This window comes from Geosmithia morbida, assembly GCF_012550715.1.
Source record: "Geosmithia morbida isolate 1262 chromosome Unknown scaffold_14, whole genome shotgun sequence".
In the NCBI taxonomy this organism is placed as follows: Eukaryota; Fungi; Ascomycota; class Sordariomycetes; order Hypocreales; family Bionectriaceae; genus Geosmithia; species Geosmithia morbida.
Genome location: NW_023336201.1, coordinates 214,073 through 229,452, shown reverse-complemented (window position 1 = coordinate 229,452; position 15,380 = coordinate 214,073). Strand labels below are relative to the sequence as shown.

Below are 15,380 nucleotides of genomic sequence, written 5' to 3'. Positions count from 1 at the left end.
AAACAAGAAGAAAAATTGTTTACGGAGACGCGCAGGTGACGATGGAGTCGACAGAGGACAGGATTCAGCATCCAGATTGGGGGGGGGAAGAGTAACGGAAGCTACGGGGATTGCATTTGGAGAACTTGGAGGCCAAGACTCCGAGAGTCTACTAGTGGTAAATACCGTGAGCAGTATAATATGAAAGTATACGGAGTACAGATCTCTATACTCCGTATTGTGCGGAGTATTGTGTACATGAGAAATAGGAGGATAGTGCATGTAAATGCATGTGAGTGCATTGTAGTGCATGTACATGTATCCATATACAAAAATCTGCGGACCGCACATGTACATCTTGTACTGATACCGTCGAATGATGGCATCCACGGCGCAGGCGTATTACGAACAAAGTTGAACTGGTTTACGTACTCTGCTCGTACATGCACGAATAGTCATTTTACACCCTCCATATGATGATGATGATGATGATGATGATGATGATGATGATGATGATGATATCAATACAATGACGAATATTACCGTACTCTCTCCCTCCCTCTCTCTCTCTCTCTCTCTCTCTCTCTATATATATATATATATACCTACTCTCTCTATATATACCGAAACGGCAAGTTGATATCTTGCAGCTGCTCACAAGTCACATCATACGTCTCTGTACGAGAGGCTACGACTATCAAACTAACCGCAAGGGTGAGGGTGAGAGAGAGGGAAATAGGTGCGTGCGGTCATGTCAGCTAATACTCCTTGCTCCTTAGCCGTATCCACCCAATCCTGACCTTGAGAGGCCGAAACCAGCCAAGGAAGGGATCATCAAGGCCAAGGACCCCCCAAGTCCGAGCTCCCAGAGCTGTGCGAGTACGAGTGAGTAATACTCAGTACTCGTCGTACACGAGGGGGGGGAGGGGGGGTCTGACAGGTCGAAGCAACGAGATCCGGAGCAATACTGATTACACAGAGCTGATGCTCACTCCGGACAATGCGTGATTGGTCGTCATCCATCATATCTGACCTCGCAGTACGGATAATCTGTACAGATCAATAGAGTCATCACAGGACCACCAGGTAGAAATAGTATATGGGTTTATTTATACTCTTTGTACAGATTGGTCTTGGCCTATATCCATCATACAACCAAAGCGTATTGTTCTGCCAGTTGGCCCTGAATCTTTTCTATGATCCTGTTTCTTCAGAATCATCATGGTATTGCGTGCAGGTACCTGACCTCTTTTTTCCCCCTCCTTTTTTTTTCTTCTTACTATATCAACTCTGTCATCTCTACCGAGTATCGACACCTGCGATGCCCTGCGATATTACCTACCTACTGTTGTCTGCTGTACGGAGCACAGATCAGTAGTAGTGTGCGGGAGGTTTTCCCTTCTGTCAAAACCTCCCGCACAGAACCTCCGGTCCACTCCGAACTTTCCGACGCCCCGATGACACCCCACAGACCCAGACCGGGGGGGGGGGGGGACCAGACCCAAGGACCTTACCAGACCCGCTAATATCTCTCTCTCTCTCTCTCTCTCTCCTCCCTCTTTCTTCTCTTCTCCCTCTCTTCTCTCTCTCGCTCTGCCTGCGAATAATAAACATCACTGCAGATCTATCCTTGTATCAGCTCCGTACTCCGTACCTATACGATAGTTTCACGGGCCACGTCGCTGATAGAATAGTCATAGACTGCCAGTATCTGTGTATCTGTACTTGTACCTAGTATCGATACTCCGTGCTTGTACATGTGCAATGTACAATGCTGACGAGAAGCCATGTGGCATCTCAGGTAGACTCAGTCAGCCCTTTCACTCCACTCTCACTCTCTCCTCTCTCAAACCCCTCCTCCCCTTCCCTTCCCTTCCTCCTACCGCATACATCACACCCTTCCTCGCACTTTTGCACGCAGCACAACACCATTGTCCGTACAACCCCCGTATGACCAGTGCTCTCTGTCGTCCGCAATGGCTGTGCCTCTCTTACTACTTGAACAATGCCACACTACCTGATACTCACATCTTACTCGTATGCACAACAGTCAACACCGCTCAGCTCTATTTTGTCGAGAAACTCTCATCTTTCTCACCTTCAACGTATTCATTGTCTGCTGCTCTACACTGACTGTAGTCAGTAATATTAATATGGTATTTCAATCAACTACACAGACCGTATGATCATAGCACACCTACCTACCTTTGCTTTTTTTTTCCTTCTTCCCCTTCTTCCTCCGGGGCACCAAAGAGACCACAAAAGACACTGTCCCTCCACAACAAAAAATCAACAAAAGAAACCAATGATATCCTTTTAACTTTTTTATTTTTTGTGGATTTTTTTTGTCTTGACGAGAAAGCCTCCGGGGCTCTTCGTAGCCATCCAATTCCTTCCAAACCAATCGACAAGAAAAACCAAAAGAGATGATATGAGATGATGAAAAAGGCGGCCACAAAAAAAAAGATATTAATCCCCTAAAAAGCTTGACATGTTGTATCCCAGAAAATAGCAGATATGAAATTATTAAGTCCCCAACACCAGCGAGGTGGTCAGTCGCCGAGCCGGGGGAGGGTAGAGGATGACATTTCCAATGATCAAACAATAGGAAAGACAAGCATTGAGAGGGGAGGGGGACACGCAGTGAGGCGAGTAAAAAGGAAACGAGAACCAAAGAAAACAACAGATGTGAGAGAGCAGATAAGGAAACAGACCACCTAAAATAGTAGCCTCTTCGATCAGACATTGCATTGTGCTGTGATGCTTGTCAGAAATCGAATGAGGGGTTGTAAAAAAAAAAAAAAAAGATAAAAAGATAAAAACACGATCGCTGTGCCGGACATGCATGACCGAGACTAAAGAAGGGCATCGTCATGCAGAATTCATCATGGCCGCCATATCAGGCGGCTTTTTCTGGTCGCCCTTTTTGCGTGCTGGGGAAAAAAAAGCAAACAGAGGCGGGTGAGGAGGGCCAAAAAGCCCACATCGGCCAAACGACTCGAGACAGTGGATAAGAGGGATATGGGGGCAAACCCAGACAAGAGAGAATAAGCAATTATCGAATGTCCGAAATAAGAAGTCCACAAATCAACGCCGAGTGGTATAACAAAAGAATAAGTTCCGGATTAAATAAAAATGATAAAAACGCCCTCCCGGTGCATTCGTGATAATTCTCTTGCTGGATGCCAGCCCTTCTCCAGCAGCATCCGCCAAGAAATGGACAGATGAGCATTCTGCAACACCTTACTGCGTCGTTGCATGCACAGCCTCGGGGGACATGCTGGCGGGGTCGAACGACACAAGCTGGTCCATGTCAAGCTCGGCCTGCTGCGAGTGGACAAACGCGGGGGAATGCGAATGCATCGGCAGCGTCAGCGTGTGCTTCGAGTACATCTCGTTGAGGCTGGCGCCATCGTCAGATACGGCACACGAGCCATCGTTGGGGTTGTACACCTCGGTGGACCCAGGACGGCCCATCATGCCCATCGGTGGCGACTGCTCAACAATAGACGGCTCCGGCGGCGTGTGGAACGACATCGTCGCAGTAGGCAGCGAAGTAGCATCGGCTCCGGGCATCGGTGACAGGTAACCCTGGTTGTAAGGGGTCACGCCGTAGCTGGTGGTGGGAACCGACGTGGCCTCCTGAGCATGAGGGGGGAAGAAGCCGGGGCTGCCAGGGAACTCCGAGGGCGATGCAGTGGTGGCCGACATCGGGTACTGACGCATATCGAGGCTGAATCCAGCCTGCGTGTCGATGCGCAGGTTGGCGTTCACCTGGGGCGGCTGCTGAGGAACAGGGGCATAGATGTTCGGGGTATGGGGTAGTCCCATCTCGCCGGGAGGCTGAATGTAAAACGAGGGCATAGGCTGGTTCTGGAACATGGCAAAGTCTACGGGTCCGGGAACCGAGCGGCTACGCTGCCGCTTGTGACCCTGTGGCGGGCCCATGCCCGAGTGCATCTGATGCACGCCCCAAGGCTCCTGGAACAGGGGCATGGGAGGCTGGTGGAAGTTGGGCTGCGATGACGGACGGGCCGTGGGCGAGACAGGCGCCGACATGGGGGCACCGTGAGGCTCGGGGAAGGGATGAGGCGGCGCAATGGCAGCAGGGTTGTGGCGGTTCATGAAGGTGTCGAGCGAGACCAGCTTGGCAAGTTGGCCGCTCAGCACCTTGGGGTTACCGCCCAGGTGGTGCACCAGGCAGTGACTGGCCTGTTGGTCCTGGGTAAAGTCGCCGACCTGAGAAAAACCAGCGCCGTTGGAGCAGTCCATGAGGAAGTGAGGCGGCCTGGCGAGCTCGATGACGATGCCACCCATCTTGTTGGGGTCGTTCTCATTATTGTCCAGGTAGATGTTCTTGACGTAGGCAAAGGGGTATTCTATCTTGTATCCGGCCTGTTCGTTGTTAATGTAGTAGGTGATGGTTCCCTTATCAGGAGAGTAAAAGACAACCAGGTCCATGGCGTTCTGCCCAACACGCGTCCACTCGCCGATGCTCAGAGACCGACAGGTGAGGTGGTTGATCACTACACGAAGCTAGTCAGAGAAGGGGAACTTGCCGGCATGCTTTCCTAGTGGGTGTCGCGTCAAAACTTACAAACTTTCGCGTTAGGGTCGCCGAGGAGCATACCACTGTGACCAAAGGGCGACAGCCCAGTTCGGCCAAAGTAGCTGCCACCAATGCCCTTCCCTGATTCCATTGCCTGCATGGCCAGGTACGCCCTCATCGACTCAGGGATCGAGTCAATGTCTTCTCCCGTCTCGAGGCTCTTCTTGGCCAGGTTCTTAATCTTGGCACGCCTTTTCATGACATGTTAGTGTGCACTCGTGAAAGAGTAAAGGGGTAATGCTCCATATATATATATATACATATATACACAAGACACCACTCACCTGTTCTGAAACCAGATCTGGACAGAGCGCTCCGTCATGTTAATCTCATCCGCTATCCTTTCACGAACGAGAGCCGTAGGGGTAGGGTTCTTGTTGAACTCGAGTTCCAGCGTCGCCAGCTGCTCCTGAGTGGCACGCTGGCGCTTCTGGTTCTTTTGCTGCTGGGTCAGGGTGCTCTTGCGGGGAGGTCGCCGAGAAGCCGACTGGGAGGCTGACATATGGCCGGTTCCGTTCGAGGTAGCGGGTGAGGGGGTCTGCTTGCTGGGAGCGGCGGAGACTGGCGTCTGAGCTGCGGCCATCATGGCAGAGTACTGGTCAGGGGCAGACAGAGGCGTTCCAACCGAGTCGGCATGGCCAAGAGACACCGACTGGTCAAGGTCGGTAGCCATGGCGGTCGTTTTTTCTTCTTCGGTTGTGCTGTACCGAAAGTTACTGTCGTTTGAAAGAGTGAGATCGCTCTGGACAGACGGGTGTGTATCGTGTCTCGATATCGATTGCTCAGGGGTGGTTTCAGGCAGTTGGGTAATGAACCGGGTAGGCTTCTGAGTTGCCAAAAGGGAACAAGGGAAAATATATTTGGGAGGAAAGGTTTATGAAGAGAGTAAAGCGTTCCGTAGACGTTTGATGGTCTGCAAGAAAGAAGAGTTGTGTGTTGGCTTTTTCTCGAGCTGGATATAGTTCCGAGTTTGTCGTCGGTCAAAGAGTGTCGCGATCGATGGCGAATCTGGTGATGGGGATGGCCCTGTTAAAGAATGTAATGATGCCGAAAGGAGTGACGGACACCGTGATAGCTTTGTAAGGAAAAGGGAAAGAAAAAAAAAGATGATAATATTCAAGGGAGTGACTGAAGGAAACAAAATAATGAAAGAAAAAGGACGTGGGGAAAGGAAGAGAATGGACAAGTCACAGCCGTGACAGCTGGGGGGAGGGGAAAAGGGTCTGGACGAGAAAGGGAAGAGAAGGGGAGGGAATGGGGGGAGGCGAGGGAAAAGACGTTGGGTTGCTGGCGGCCAGTGAGCGGGCGGGCTGGTACAGAGAGGTACGGGCAGGTACTTGTCAGGTACGAGCACCGTATAGTGGCCACAGGAACTGTACGGGTAGGCAAACGGTATCGGCGGCGCGCGCGGCAGGAGCAGGAGTAGTACAGAGTAGGTGTACCGTACCTGTACGGTGCCAGAGTGGTGGTGCAGGTACTGCTAGTGGTACCACCCATACTCGGTATCCGCACTCGTAGACCTGGCAAGGACAGGCAGGCATCGCATCGAGCCTTCCCACTGACGCTCTACCTTACTAGGGGTTAATGTATGCGAGGCAGGTGCGGATAAGCAGGTACGACTGAGTACAAAGGCAGCCGTGCTCCCGTACCTGGGGCAGGTGCAGGCCACCTTGGTGCAGGCCACCTTGATGCAGGCGCGACGTAGCGCCAGGTACAGAGTGAAAATGATAGGTCCACTGCTGGTCCGTGGGGTGCCACACTCCTCCGGCACACGCTGCTACAGGCTGTTGCCACAGACTAGTCACGCGCCCCGTGAGCCCCGTCCCCCCTCTCTAGAGTACAGTTGGGATTCCATGATGAATTTGTAGATTTTTTTTGGATTTTTTATATCTTTTACCAGTACGGCCGTCTACTAGTATGTGTGCTCTGTTTACATGTTTACTCGTATAGGTAGTAGGGGATGTTACTCGTACAATATACATATCATCAACACCTTACGTACGTGGTTACTGGAAGTACTCGTACGTCGTAGTAGTTTTCTGATCAATGATGGTGGATCATCCCCCCCCCCCCCCCCCCCCCCCCCCCCTCTTTGCCCCTTTCAAGCGCTGGCATCCGGTATGCCCACACAGCCAGCGCCCAGGTCCACCACACCGTTTTCGGAGAAGAACGTCTCTGTTTTACGCCATAGCCTCACGTGTTTTAGCTGTGCATATATGTACGTATACGACCTTGATTTCTCCAACTAGGTGCCTTGCTTGACATTGTTGTTAAAAAAAAAGTTCAGACCGGCTCCAGGCTGTATCCGTCCGTACTCGTCAGTCTCATCTTGCCCCTTCCAGCCTCAAGACTATGCAAAAGAAAAAAGATTGAACCATGCGGCCTTGCTGATATTCGATAGGGGCTACTGTTGACTAGCAGATCACTTGCAGGTTCATGCGTTCCAGCTTGTACGGAGTACGAGGACCCGTACGGCACTAAAGATGCTCGGGTCGAGGACACTGGGCACTCATAGCCAGTGGGCCATCAAACCATGTCACCGTGATGCCCCTCCTTGGAAAATCCAGTGGGGACCGACCCTCTCTCTCAAGAGAGTCTCAACCCTCGACTGACGTTGTCTGGTCTTGGCTTGAGCTCGTGCTAAAACTCGAGAGTAAATAATGTTCCTGCTACGGAGTAATACTACGCCATGCTATAATTAGTGGCAGGATTATTATCATCTGTACTACTCCGTACCCACGATACACGATGCTACAGTGCATCTCGTAAGCCGTAGGTACGGGTAAGAGAACTATCAGTCCATTCATTACCCACGAGTGCCAGGGGCCATCTATCTGCTCGTACTCTCGCAGCTTACCTTGCCATACCCAAAGGTCCTCAAAAGGCCTCCAGATGGTACTCGTACCATTGAGCAGCGTCAGGCCGCCAACTCGCGGGGCAGAGATCATAAGAGCAAGGGCCGGCCCCAGAAAAAAAAAAGTACATAATATAGACTGTGTCGAGAACACTCGGAAGGCACTGTCCAGTCTGGTTGTGCCTGCCGTTCTTTACTGTTACATGTAGTATCATTACGAGTACTCATCTGTACTCACAGTAGTACCAACTACATGTACTCGTACCTACCTACCCCTTTACCAACTTGCAAGAACTACCCAGGCACCTTACCTACCTGCCTTTTACTCTCTACCAGTAGGATTTTCTCCCCATTGCCGTAGTCTGTACCCGTAGATGGCATTCATCAATTGATAGTTGACAATTGCCCACCATGAACTCTTTCTTTCTTTCTTTTTTTTTTTTTCAACATCCCCATCCATCAGTCCACCCACCCCGGGTATTCATGCTCTCTCGCGCCAACGCCAGACTACGCGTACGACATTCTTAAGACTTGGCTGTTTGTCCACCGCTACTTTGGGTGGATGGATGCCCATGGATCATGTTACATCCCCTTCCCCAGTCTGCTACCGGATACTTGATGCAGACGAGTATCTCCGCCCAAACTCCAAGCGTTGTTTCTTCTTCTCCATGCTGCTAGTATCCTGCCCTTCTCTCTCAGACTTGTCCTATCCACGATTCTGCGATGCCAGGCCGACTGCATCCCGAGGAATCTCCAGAGAGTTCAGCGGCACAGATTCTGTGGCACTCCATAGCAGTCGGTTCAGCTATGCCAAGGCCTGGTCGCCGTCGATCGTGAGACACGGTCCCTCCATACTATGGCTGTACTATTATAGAGTACCCAAGGTATTCTACACACTAGACATGTATCTACGCTGTACATTGATGGGCCAACTAGCCGGGACGCTGCATCACGCGACCGAAACCCACCGTCAGAGGCCCCTCTCTGACGTCTCTCGTCTGTCGCGTCGAATTTTTTTTTCTTTTTTCTTTCTTTCGGGGGAGTCAATTCAGTGCTACCAGGTATTCAGCCGATCTCTTGCCCCAGCCGGTATGGGATACAGAGCGATTCCGACACCGGGCCCGGAATATTTGTGGCTTAGATGTGCTAAACTGAGGGGAAGGGGCAGGACAGGGTGGGGGGGGGGCTCTTCACTCTTGAGCCAAAGGACAGACGGTGAGAGAGGATCCCATGTCAGTGCGTGCGTGCGTGTGTGTGTGTGTGCTATCGCGATGCAGTGCTCTTTACCCTGAGTCCCTTAACAACCCTCCACATCTGACATCTCTTGAGGAAGTGGCGACATGGAGGATAAGCATACCACATGACGTGTTTATGGGGGGGTTTCTTGCCCTCTTTTCATCGGCACCAGGGCGACATGGATACAGTGAACACACTGAACACACACAAGGCAACAACGGGGGGGGGGCGGAATAACGCTCCATACGACATGTGGGCGCAGAACGCCCGCAGGTTGACTGACCTCCGTCCTTACTCTCACCATACCATGCAGCAGGAAGACTAACAAGATCCGGGAACCATTCGACGGTTACTATTGGTTGCATGTTCGGTATAAACAATGGAAGAATTGACACGGTCAATGCCGCATTGCACGAGCATCACAACTGCCATCTTTCCACGATGGAATACTTGGGAGGCGAGAAGGGAAGAAGGAGGAACGAGAGGGAAGAGGAAGAAGGAAGGACAACGGTCATCGACACAGTGCGCGATGCCTCGCAAGAAGCCGCGGCCCCCCTTGGGACGGGCGGAACCATCAGCAACCCCTGACCCCTGACCCGGATCCTGTGCCTTGCATATTTTTACTGGGTCCCATGCGTCACACGGTCCAACCATTGTTGGCTGATGGGTCGATAGTCCATGCCACCCAACAACAGCCCTCTGAGCGGGCTAGCTCCTGCCTAGCCTTTCCTTGCTCCAATGCTCTGTCGCCGCGGGTCACGGGCCACGGTCCACGGGTCACGGTCCAAAACGCGCTCATCAGGGGTTGATGTTGTCGGTCGACAGTTATCATCGAGAGGCTGAGAGCACAAACAGAGACGGGACGGCGGGAGGGTACATGTACGGGCGTTGAGTAACGGTACCTCTGCGCACGACAGAGTTGTGTCTCCGTTTCTGGTCACAGACTGATGAGGGCGTATGGCCAATAAGGAGTGCATATACTCGTACTTGTCAATCGGACCCCCGACATTGTGCGACCGGCGACTGTCGAAGGCTGTGATGACAGTGAGCAGGCAAGCAGCAAAGCAGCAAGGGGCAAAGAACAAGCCACGAAGAAGAAGAAGAGTAGGAAATATTCCAAAATGTGACGGTATGATTATCATTTGTGATATGCGATTCAGAATGCTATTATTTGTGAAGAGGGCCCTGTGCTTTTTTTTTTTTTTTCAGTTTTTCAGTCGTGCACGGTTCATCAGGTGTCTGACCTTTTTTTTGCAGTTTGGATGCCTTGCCTGCCTTGTCTGCCCCCTCGCCGGTTGTCTCGGGTGGCGACGCCCCCAGAGTACGAGTACAGCCTATATGTACTCGTACGCGTAGTAATATTACGCCCCAAGCCAAGGCCACGCTCACGAGAGAGAGAGAGAGAGAGAGAGAGAGAGAGAGCGAGGGAGCGAGAGAGCGAGAGGGAGAGAGAGAGGAGGAGAGAGAGAGAGGAGGAGAGGAGAGAAACGTGGTTCAGACGGGCCGATGTGCCTTCGTGGAACAGGCCAAGACTGGGTCAGCTCGTTTGTTACGACGGCGGCAGATGAAGGACCAAGATGATGGTGATACAATGTCGACAAGCAGTGCTAACCTCGCCTCGTCCTTGACCTTGGACATGTACGGCTCTCGTATTTATTGGTCGCCGATTATCAGTCTCCAACAATAGAGGCAAGAGATGGCACGGCGCAGTGTGAAGTCTCACCTCACATGGTGGTCCAGCTTTTTTTTTTCTGTTCTCTTTCCCACTTTTTTTCTTTTTTTTTCAAGTCTTTCATCTGACGCAGCATATCAATTGATGATGCAATTGCTACGTACGGGATGGGATATATAGGATGAACGAGCAGAAATATGCGGGGCCGGGACGACGCGAGTGGTGCTCATGCTCCAACAAAGTCTCAAAGTCTCCAAACAAAGAAGAGCACGGGGATTGCGAGAGTAGGTCGCCGAGTGCGAGACGCAAAAGATGGGTCCGTGGGACACTGGGACTCTGAAGCTATGGTCTACCGAGTGTTGATCGGTACAGGTCCATGTGATGATAATACTTATGTAGTATCATATCACGACGGACTACGATATGGGCGCCAGAGACGAAGGGTTTCAACTTTTTTTTCTTAACCCTCTTGAACCATGGGCCCTGGGCAGATATAATAATAATACTCGTATAATCAAAAGTTGCCAAGAGAATATCACCCCTGGTTGCGATTCGAGAAGGCCGGTTCGACGAGATGGATGAGTAATACAAGTGAGTATGTGTACAGATGATGCTCGGCAGAAGTCAGCGTGTTGGCTGCTGAGCTTTCGTATCGAGATGGCGTTTCTGCAGCATAATGCAGGGAGTTGAATTCTACGAGTTTTTTTTTATCAATGCCTGTTGCTGGTCAAGTAATATATATATATATATATATATATATATATATATATATATACACATGCACATATCCCGTACCTTTCAGTGTTACTGCATGGAGATTGGGGTCAACCTTCAAGAGCCTGGCTGAGTAATATGATTACCGATGATAACCCCGTGCTCCGATCTGTGAAGGAAGACAGAGAGGAAGAGGAAGAAGTACATGTAACCCATGAATAGAAAGAAAGAATCATACGAAATCATCGTGTCCCTCGCCAATAAATAGGGAACGAAAAAAGAAAAAATAAAGAAGAAAAAGTCCAAAAGCTTTCTGTCTCAGACATTTTCAGCGGCCTTTACAGCCTCCTATAAACCGGTACGTCGAGTACGACTGAATGGCCCCAGCATCATGATACATAGGCAGGCATAGCGCATCATCGCATGGTACAGGTTACAGTGTATTAACATTGCTAGTTGTATGTAGTATTTAAAAATACTCTGTTGCTTTTCTAATAAATTATTTTTTGATAAAAATTGATTGGAAAAAAAATTGTCAAGGCATTATGGATATATATACTATTATTACCTGATACTTGACACTTGACACTCATCAGTACAATATATTTATATATACGACCTACGAATACCCTCACAAGAAATACGCACACAAGAGGCATGAGCAAACAAAATAGACATGTTGACCACAGCTTGTCACGATAGTACCAGCCAAGATCATCCATGTTTGAACCCTCCAGGTTACATCACCTTGGGAGCCGCGTTTGATACGTTTGACACGTCTGACAGTTGGCCCGACTCACACAAGACCGTCTGAGATATTAAAAAAAAAATGGGTAATGCTACAACTCCTTCATAACTTGTCCCACTGCCCTGGCGGCCATGCGACGTCTCTGAGCCTCGCTCATGCCCTCCCCTGCTTCCCTGACGGCTTGTAACCTCCTCATCATGCTCTCTACCTTGATTATGTCGTCGTCGTCGAGCTTGTCCGTGGGCTCTGCCCTGCCGGTCGACGCTCCATCCGTCGGGCCGCCCGTCTTCTCTTCTTCGCCTTGAACGTCGTCGTCCTCCTTTTGCGCAACGCCAGATGTCCATATAGCTTCCCGCAGACCGTCGAAATCAGACCGGTCGAATCCAAACTCTAGCTTTGACGGGTCCAGCTCTGCGTCCACGTCTTCGTCCTCATCGTCCTTGTCCTTGTCGTTGTGGTCAAACTCGCCGAATTCATCGGATAGTGCGGCGTCGAGGTCGTCAATCTGGACCCAATCGTTGGCTTCTAGAGCTTCTCTGACGCGAGGGATGCCAGTTTTCTCTTTTTTTTTTTTCAGCATACATGTCAGCCTAGCAGAGACAGAAAAGATACTAGTAATTCCCGAAGCAGGAAAGGATATAAAGTCCCTCGAGTAGAATGGAAGAGAGAGAGAGATAAGACGTACCCCCGAACTCGTTGCACCCTCCCGCCCTGCTGTCCCCCGTGACATGGACAAACTCCAACCCCGCCTCACCACACAGATCATCCCACTGCTCGGCCAGATCAGAGCTGCCTCCCACGCCGACGGCCAGACTGACACCGTCCCACGACCACCCACCCAGCCCGTCGCGTATGATTTTTCCCAGGTGCGTGATCAGATCTTTTATCTGTGCATGAGATGGTCGCTCCTGCTTCTTCCTCTCCTGCTGCTGCTGCTGCCCATCATCATCTCCTTCTTCCTCTCCTTCTTGATCCTCTTGACCGTCAGGGCCAGACGCCGCCGGAAGTGGAAATACGACAACCAATCCCCCCAGGACAGATAGAACCTCCTTGGCCTCGGACGACAGGAAAGACTCTGCCCATTCCTTCGGCGAGGATATGAGGTCTATCCATATCGGTACGGTGGTGGTGTAGTATGCTGTCGAGAGGGGCAGGTCGTGCGTCGTGCCGGCTAGGGTCGTGGACGTCTGCTCGGGGACGGAGCCGGTGAGGTCACGGAGTACACGGGTGAGGTAGTCGGTCGTCGTGTCGAGGCCGACGGCCAGGATGCGACGGGGGTTCGGTATGTCGGCCATGAATGATTGGGGTGGGGGATGTGGTGGGTTTATATGACGGACGAGAGAATGACGTTGACGTTTTCAGATGGAGGTGACGGTTGGTGGCGGTGGTGGGGCTTTCCCTTCCCCCAGGGTCTTGATGAATGACTAACCTAGAGTATCACAAGAGATGTTTTCTCTCTCATGTTGTTACTTGAATTTTATTTTATTTTTTATTTTATTTGTATTTTCAGACTGATGTTGGTATTTTCATACCTTTTCATCTCCTTTTTCTTTTCCCCTAGAATAGATGTTGGTGTATCATGACCTTGCTTGCACAATGGCCGTGTCTGGCCTAAGAAATGAGTGGATGCATATATATATATATAACTTGGTGGACGATATATTGAAGCAGACATATAAGAGAGTCAGATATCAAGACAGACGACACAACACACAGAGCAACGACATAAGCCAGTTTGAATTCGACTGAAAGTGTGCATACTCCATACAAGATATGTAAAACGAGTGTGGTATCAAGAGTAAGAATGACAGGCGCCAACATGTACACGAGAGAACGAAAAAGTCTGATCAAGTCAAGACCAACTTGAGAAACAATGGAGAGCGGAAAAAGAAAAAGAAAAAAAAACGTTAGCAGGCAGGATGCTGGAACACATCAAGTACTTCCTCCCCAGCCAAAAGACCGATTGACGACGCCCATGGCCTCAACGCCAGCCTGCACAGCCCCAGCCATCCCGGTGCGCTGCTCGGGCTGGGGGTCCAGACTGTCCGTCAGGTCCGCCTGGTTGAGGGTGCCCTGCCTGCGGGAGAGGACGGCACGCTGGATAGGCCTAGCCCAGAGGTTGTACCAGCGTTCCTCGGCCTGGGAGCGCCTGCCGGGGCTGGTACCGCCGTCGCCGACCAGCCACTCGATGCCGATGACCTCCCAGCGGGCGGTGCGGAAGAAGAGCCAGGGCCAGGTGAGGAGGCTGAGCAGGGTCAGGGTGAAGACGACGACGATCCACCGTGTCAGGCGCCAGCGGTTGGAGCGGCAGTCATTGTAGATGTGAGCGTGGGAGTTGAGGAGGGGGAAGTCGACCGTCAGGGAACCGCGGTAGTTGGTGCGGCGGACGAGCGACTCCAGCTTCGGGCGGAGGGCGTCGAAGTCGAAGCCGACGACGCGGCGCTCCACCGAGAAGGTCTTGAGCCCGGCCTTGGACGAGCAGAAGTGCCGGCACCAGTCGTCCAGCAGGTCGGACTCGGGGCTGCGGTCCTCGGCCCTGTACCCCTTGCCGCCGAAGCCCTGGGCGCGGGTGGGGAAGACGGTGCCCCGACGCACCTTCTCCATGGTCCCCGCGGCGAGCACCTGGCGCCGCTGCGGGGTGCGCGCGGACAGGTCGGCGTACAGGAGGTCCGTCAGCTCGACCCGCACGTCAAAATCGATCACCTGCTGCTGCTCCGTCTTGCTGTCCGACTTGCGCTTCGTCTCCGTGTGCGTGCCGCGCAGGTGGACAAACGGCCGCGGCGGCAGCATGGCCAGATGCCGCACGTGCGACGCCAGGAAGATGGCGTCCGTGTCCAGGCGACGGTCGACGTAGTATTCCGTGCCCGTCGTCTCGTCTCGGCTGAACGGCGCCACGGCCAGGGGGCCCACGCCTGCCGGGAGCAGAGGGTCCACCACCGTCTGCTCTGCTGCGAGGCCGTGTTCGAGGTCAGAATATAAAGGGGGCAGGTCGTCGTCGTCGCCGCCGCCTACGTCGGCCGCGTCGTCGTCAAAGTACCGGTCCGTCGGTGCAGGGGGGGGAGGAGGGAGGTGAGCCATCGTCGAGGATCCGCTTCCATCTTGCTCCTGGGTTTGCAGGGATATGGCCGATGCGGATTCTTGGAGATGGGTTGGCCCGGTCTTGGCCATGTCCTCGTCTGGTTTGCCCATGGCCTTCTGTGTGTGTCTTCTTCGTCGGGGTGGCGGTGAGGATCGAGGAGAAGAGGGAAGGAAGAAGAGAGGTGAAGATAGACGATGGCGGAACTGCGAAACCAAAGACTGAAGAGGATACGAGAATGAGGGGAAACGCTAGGCAAAGAGTCAGCGAGTCGTCGGAGTGACTTGGACCTGCATCGTTATTCCTGATTTGGTAGAAAACGCTTCCAGGCCCAGGCAGAAATATGTAGATATCGGGACGGACTCATTGTTATGCATCAATGCATCTAACGTATTACATCATCAGCCTTACCGTCGTATATATAATACGTATGTGTATACACGATGTTCAGGCTTCTTATTCATCACGATGAGTATGAATGAGTCATCATCA

General features: G+C 51.9%; 3 protein-coding genes across 3 annotated transcripts; all 3 read right to left on the bottom strand.

Annotated features, from left to right (window-relative positions):
• Positions 1-3,222: 3,222 nt before the first annotated feature.
• GMORB2_2673 (Homeobox domain) lies at positions 3,223-5,261 on the bottom strand (the record flags this gene model as incomplete). Its single annotated transcript, XM_035464652.1, has 3 exons — positions 3,223-4,515; positions 4,581-4,779; positions 4,873-5,261. 3 exons carry the CDS (start codon positions 5,259-5,261, stop codon positions 3,223-3,225), a joined length of 1,881 nt encoding a protein of 626 aa, XP_035319322.1.
• Positions 5,262-11,903: 6,642 nt separating this feature from the next.
• Positions 11,904-13,107, bottom strand: GMORB2_2672 (Alpha and gamma adaptin binding protein p34; the record flags this gene model as incomplete). Its single annotated transcript, XM_035464651.1, has 2 exons — positions 11,904-12,373; positions 12,498-13,107. 2 exons carry the CDS (start codon positions 13,105-13,107, stop codon positions 11,904-11,906), a joined length of 1,080 nt encoding a protein of 359 aa, XP_035319321.1.
• A 637-nt stretch (positions 13,108-13,744) lies between these two features.
• Positions 13,745-15,001, bottom strand: GMORB2_2671 (uncharacterized protein; the record flags this gene model as incomplete). The annotated part of the gene is made up of 1 exon (XM_035464650.1): positions 13,745-15,001. One exon carries the CDS (start codon positions 14,999-15,001, stop codon positions 13,745-13,747), a length of 1,257 nt encoding a protein of 418 aa, XP_035319320.1.
• Between the last annotated feature and the right edge of the window lie 379 nt (positions 15,002-15,380).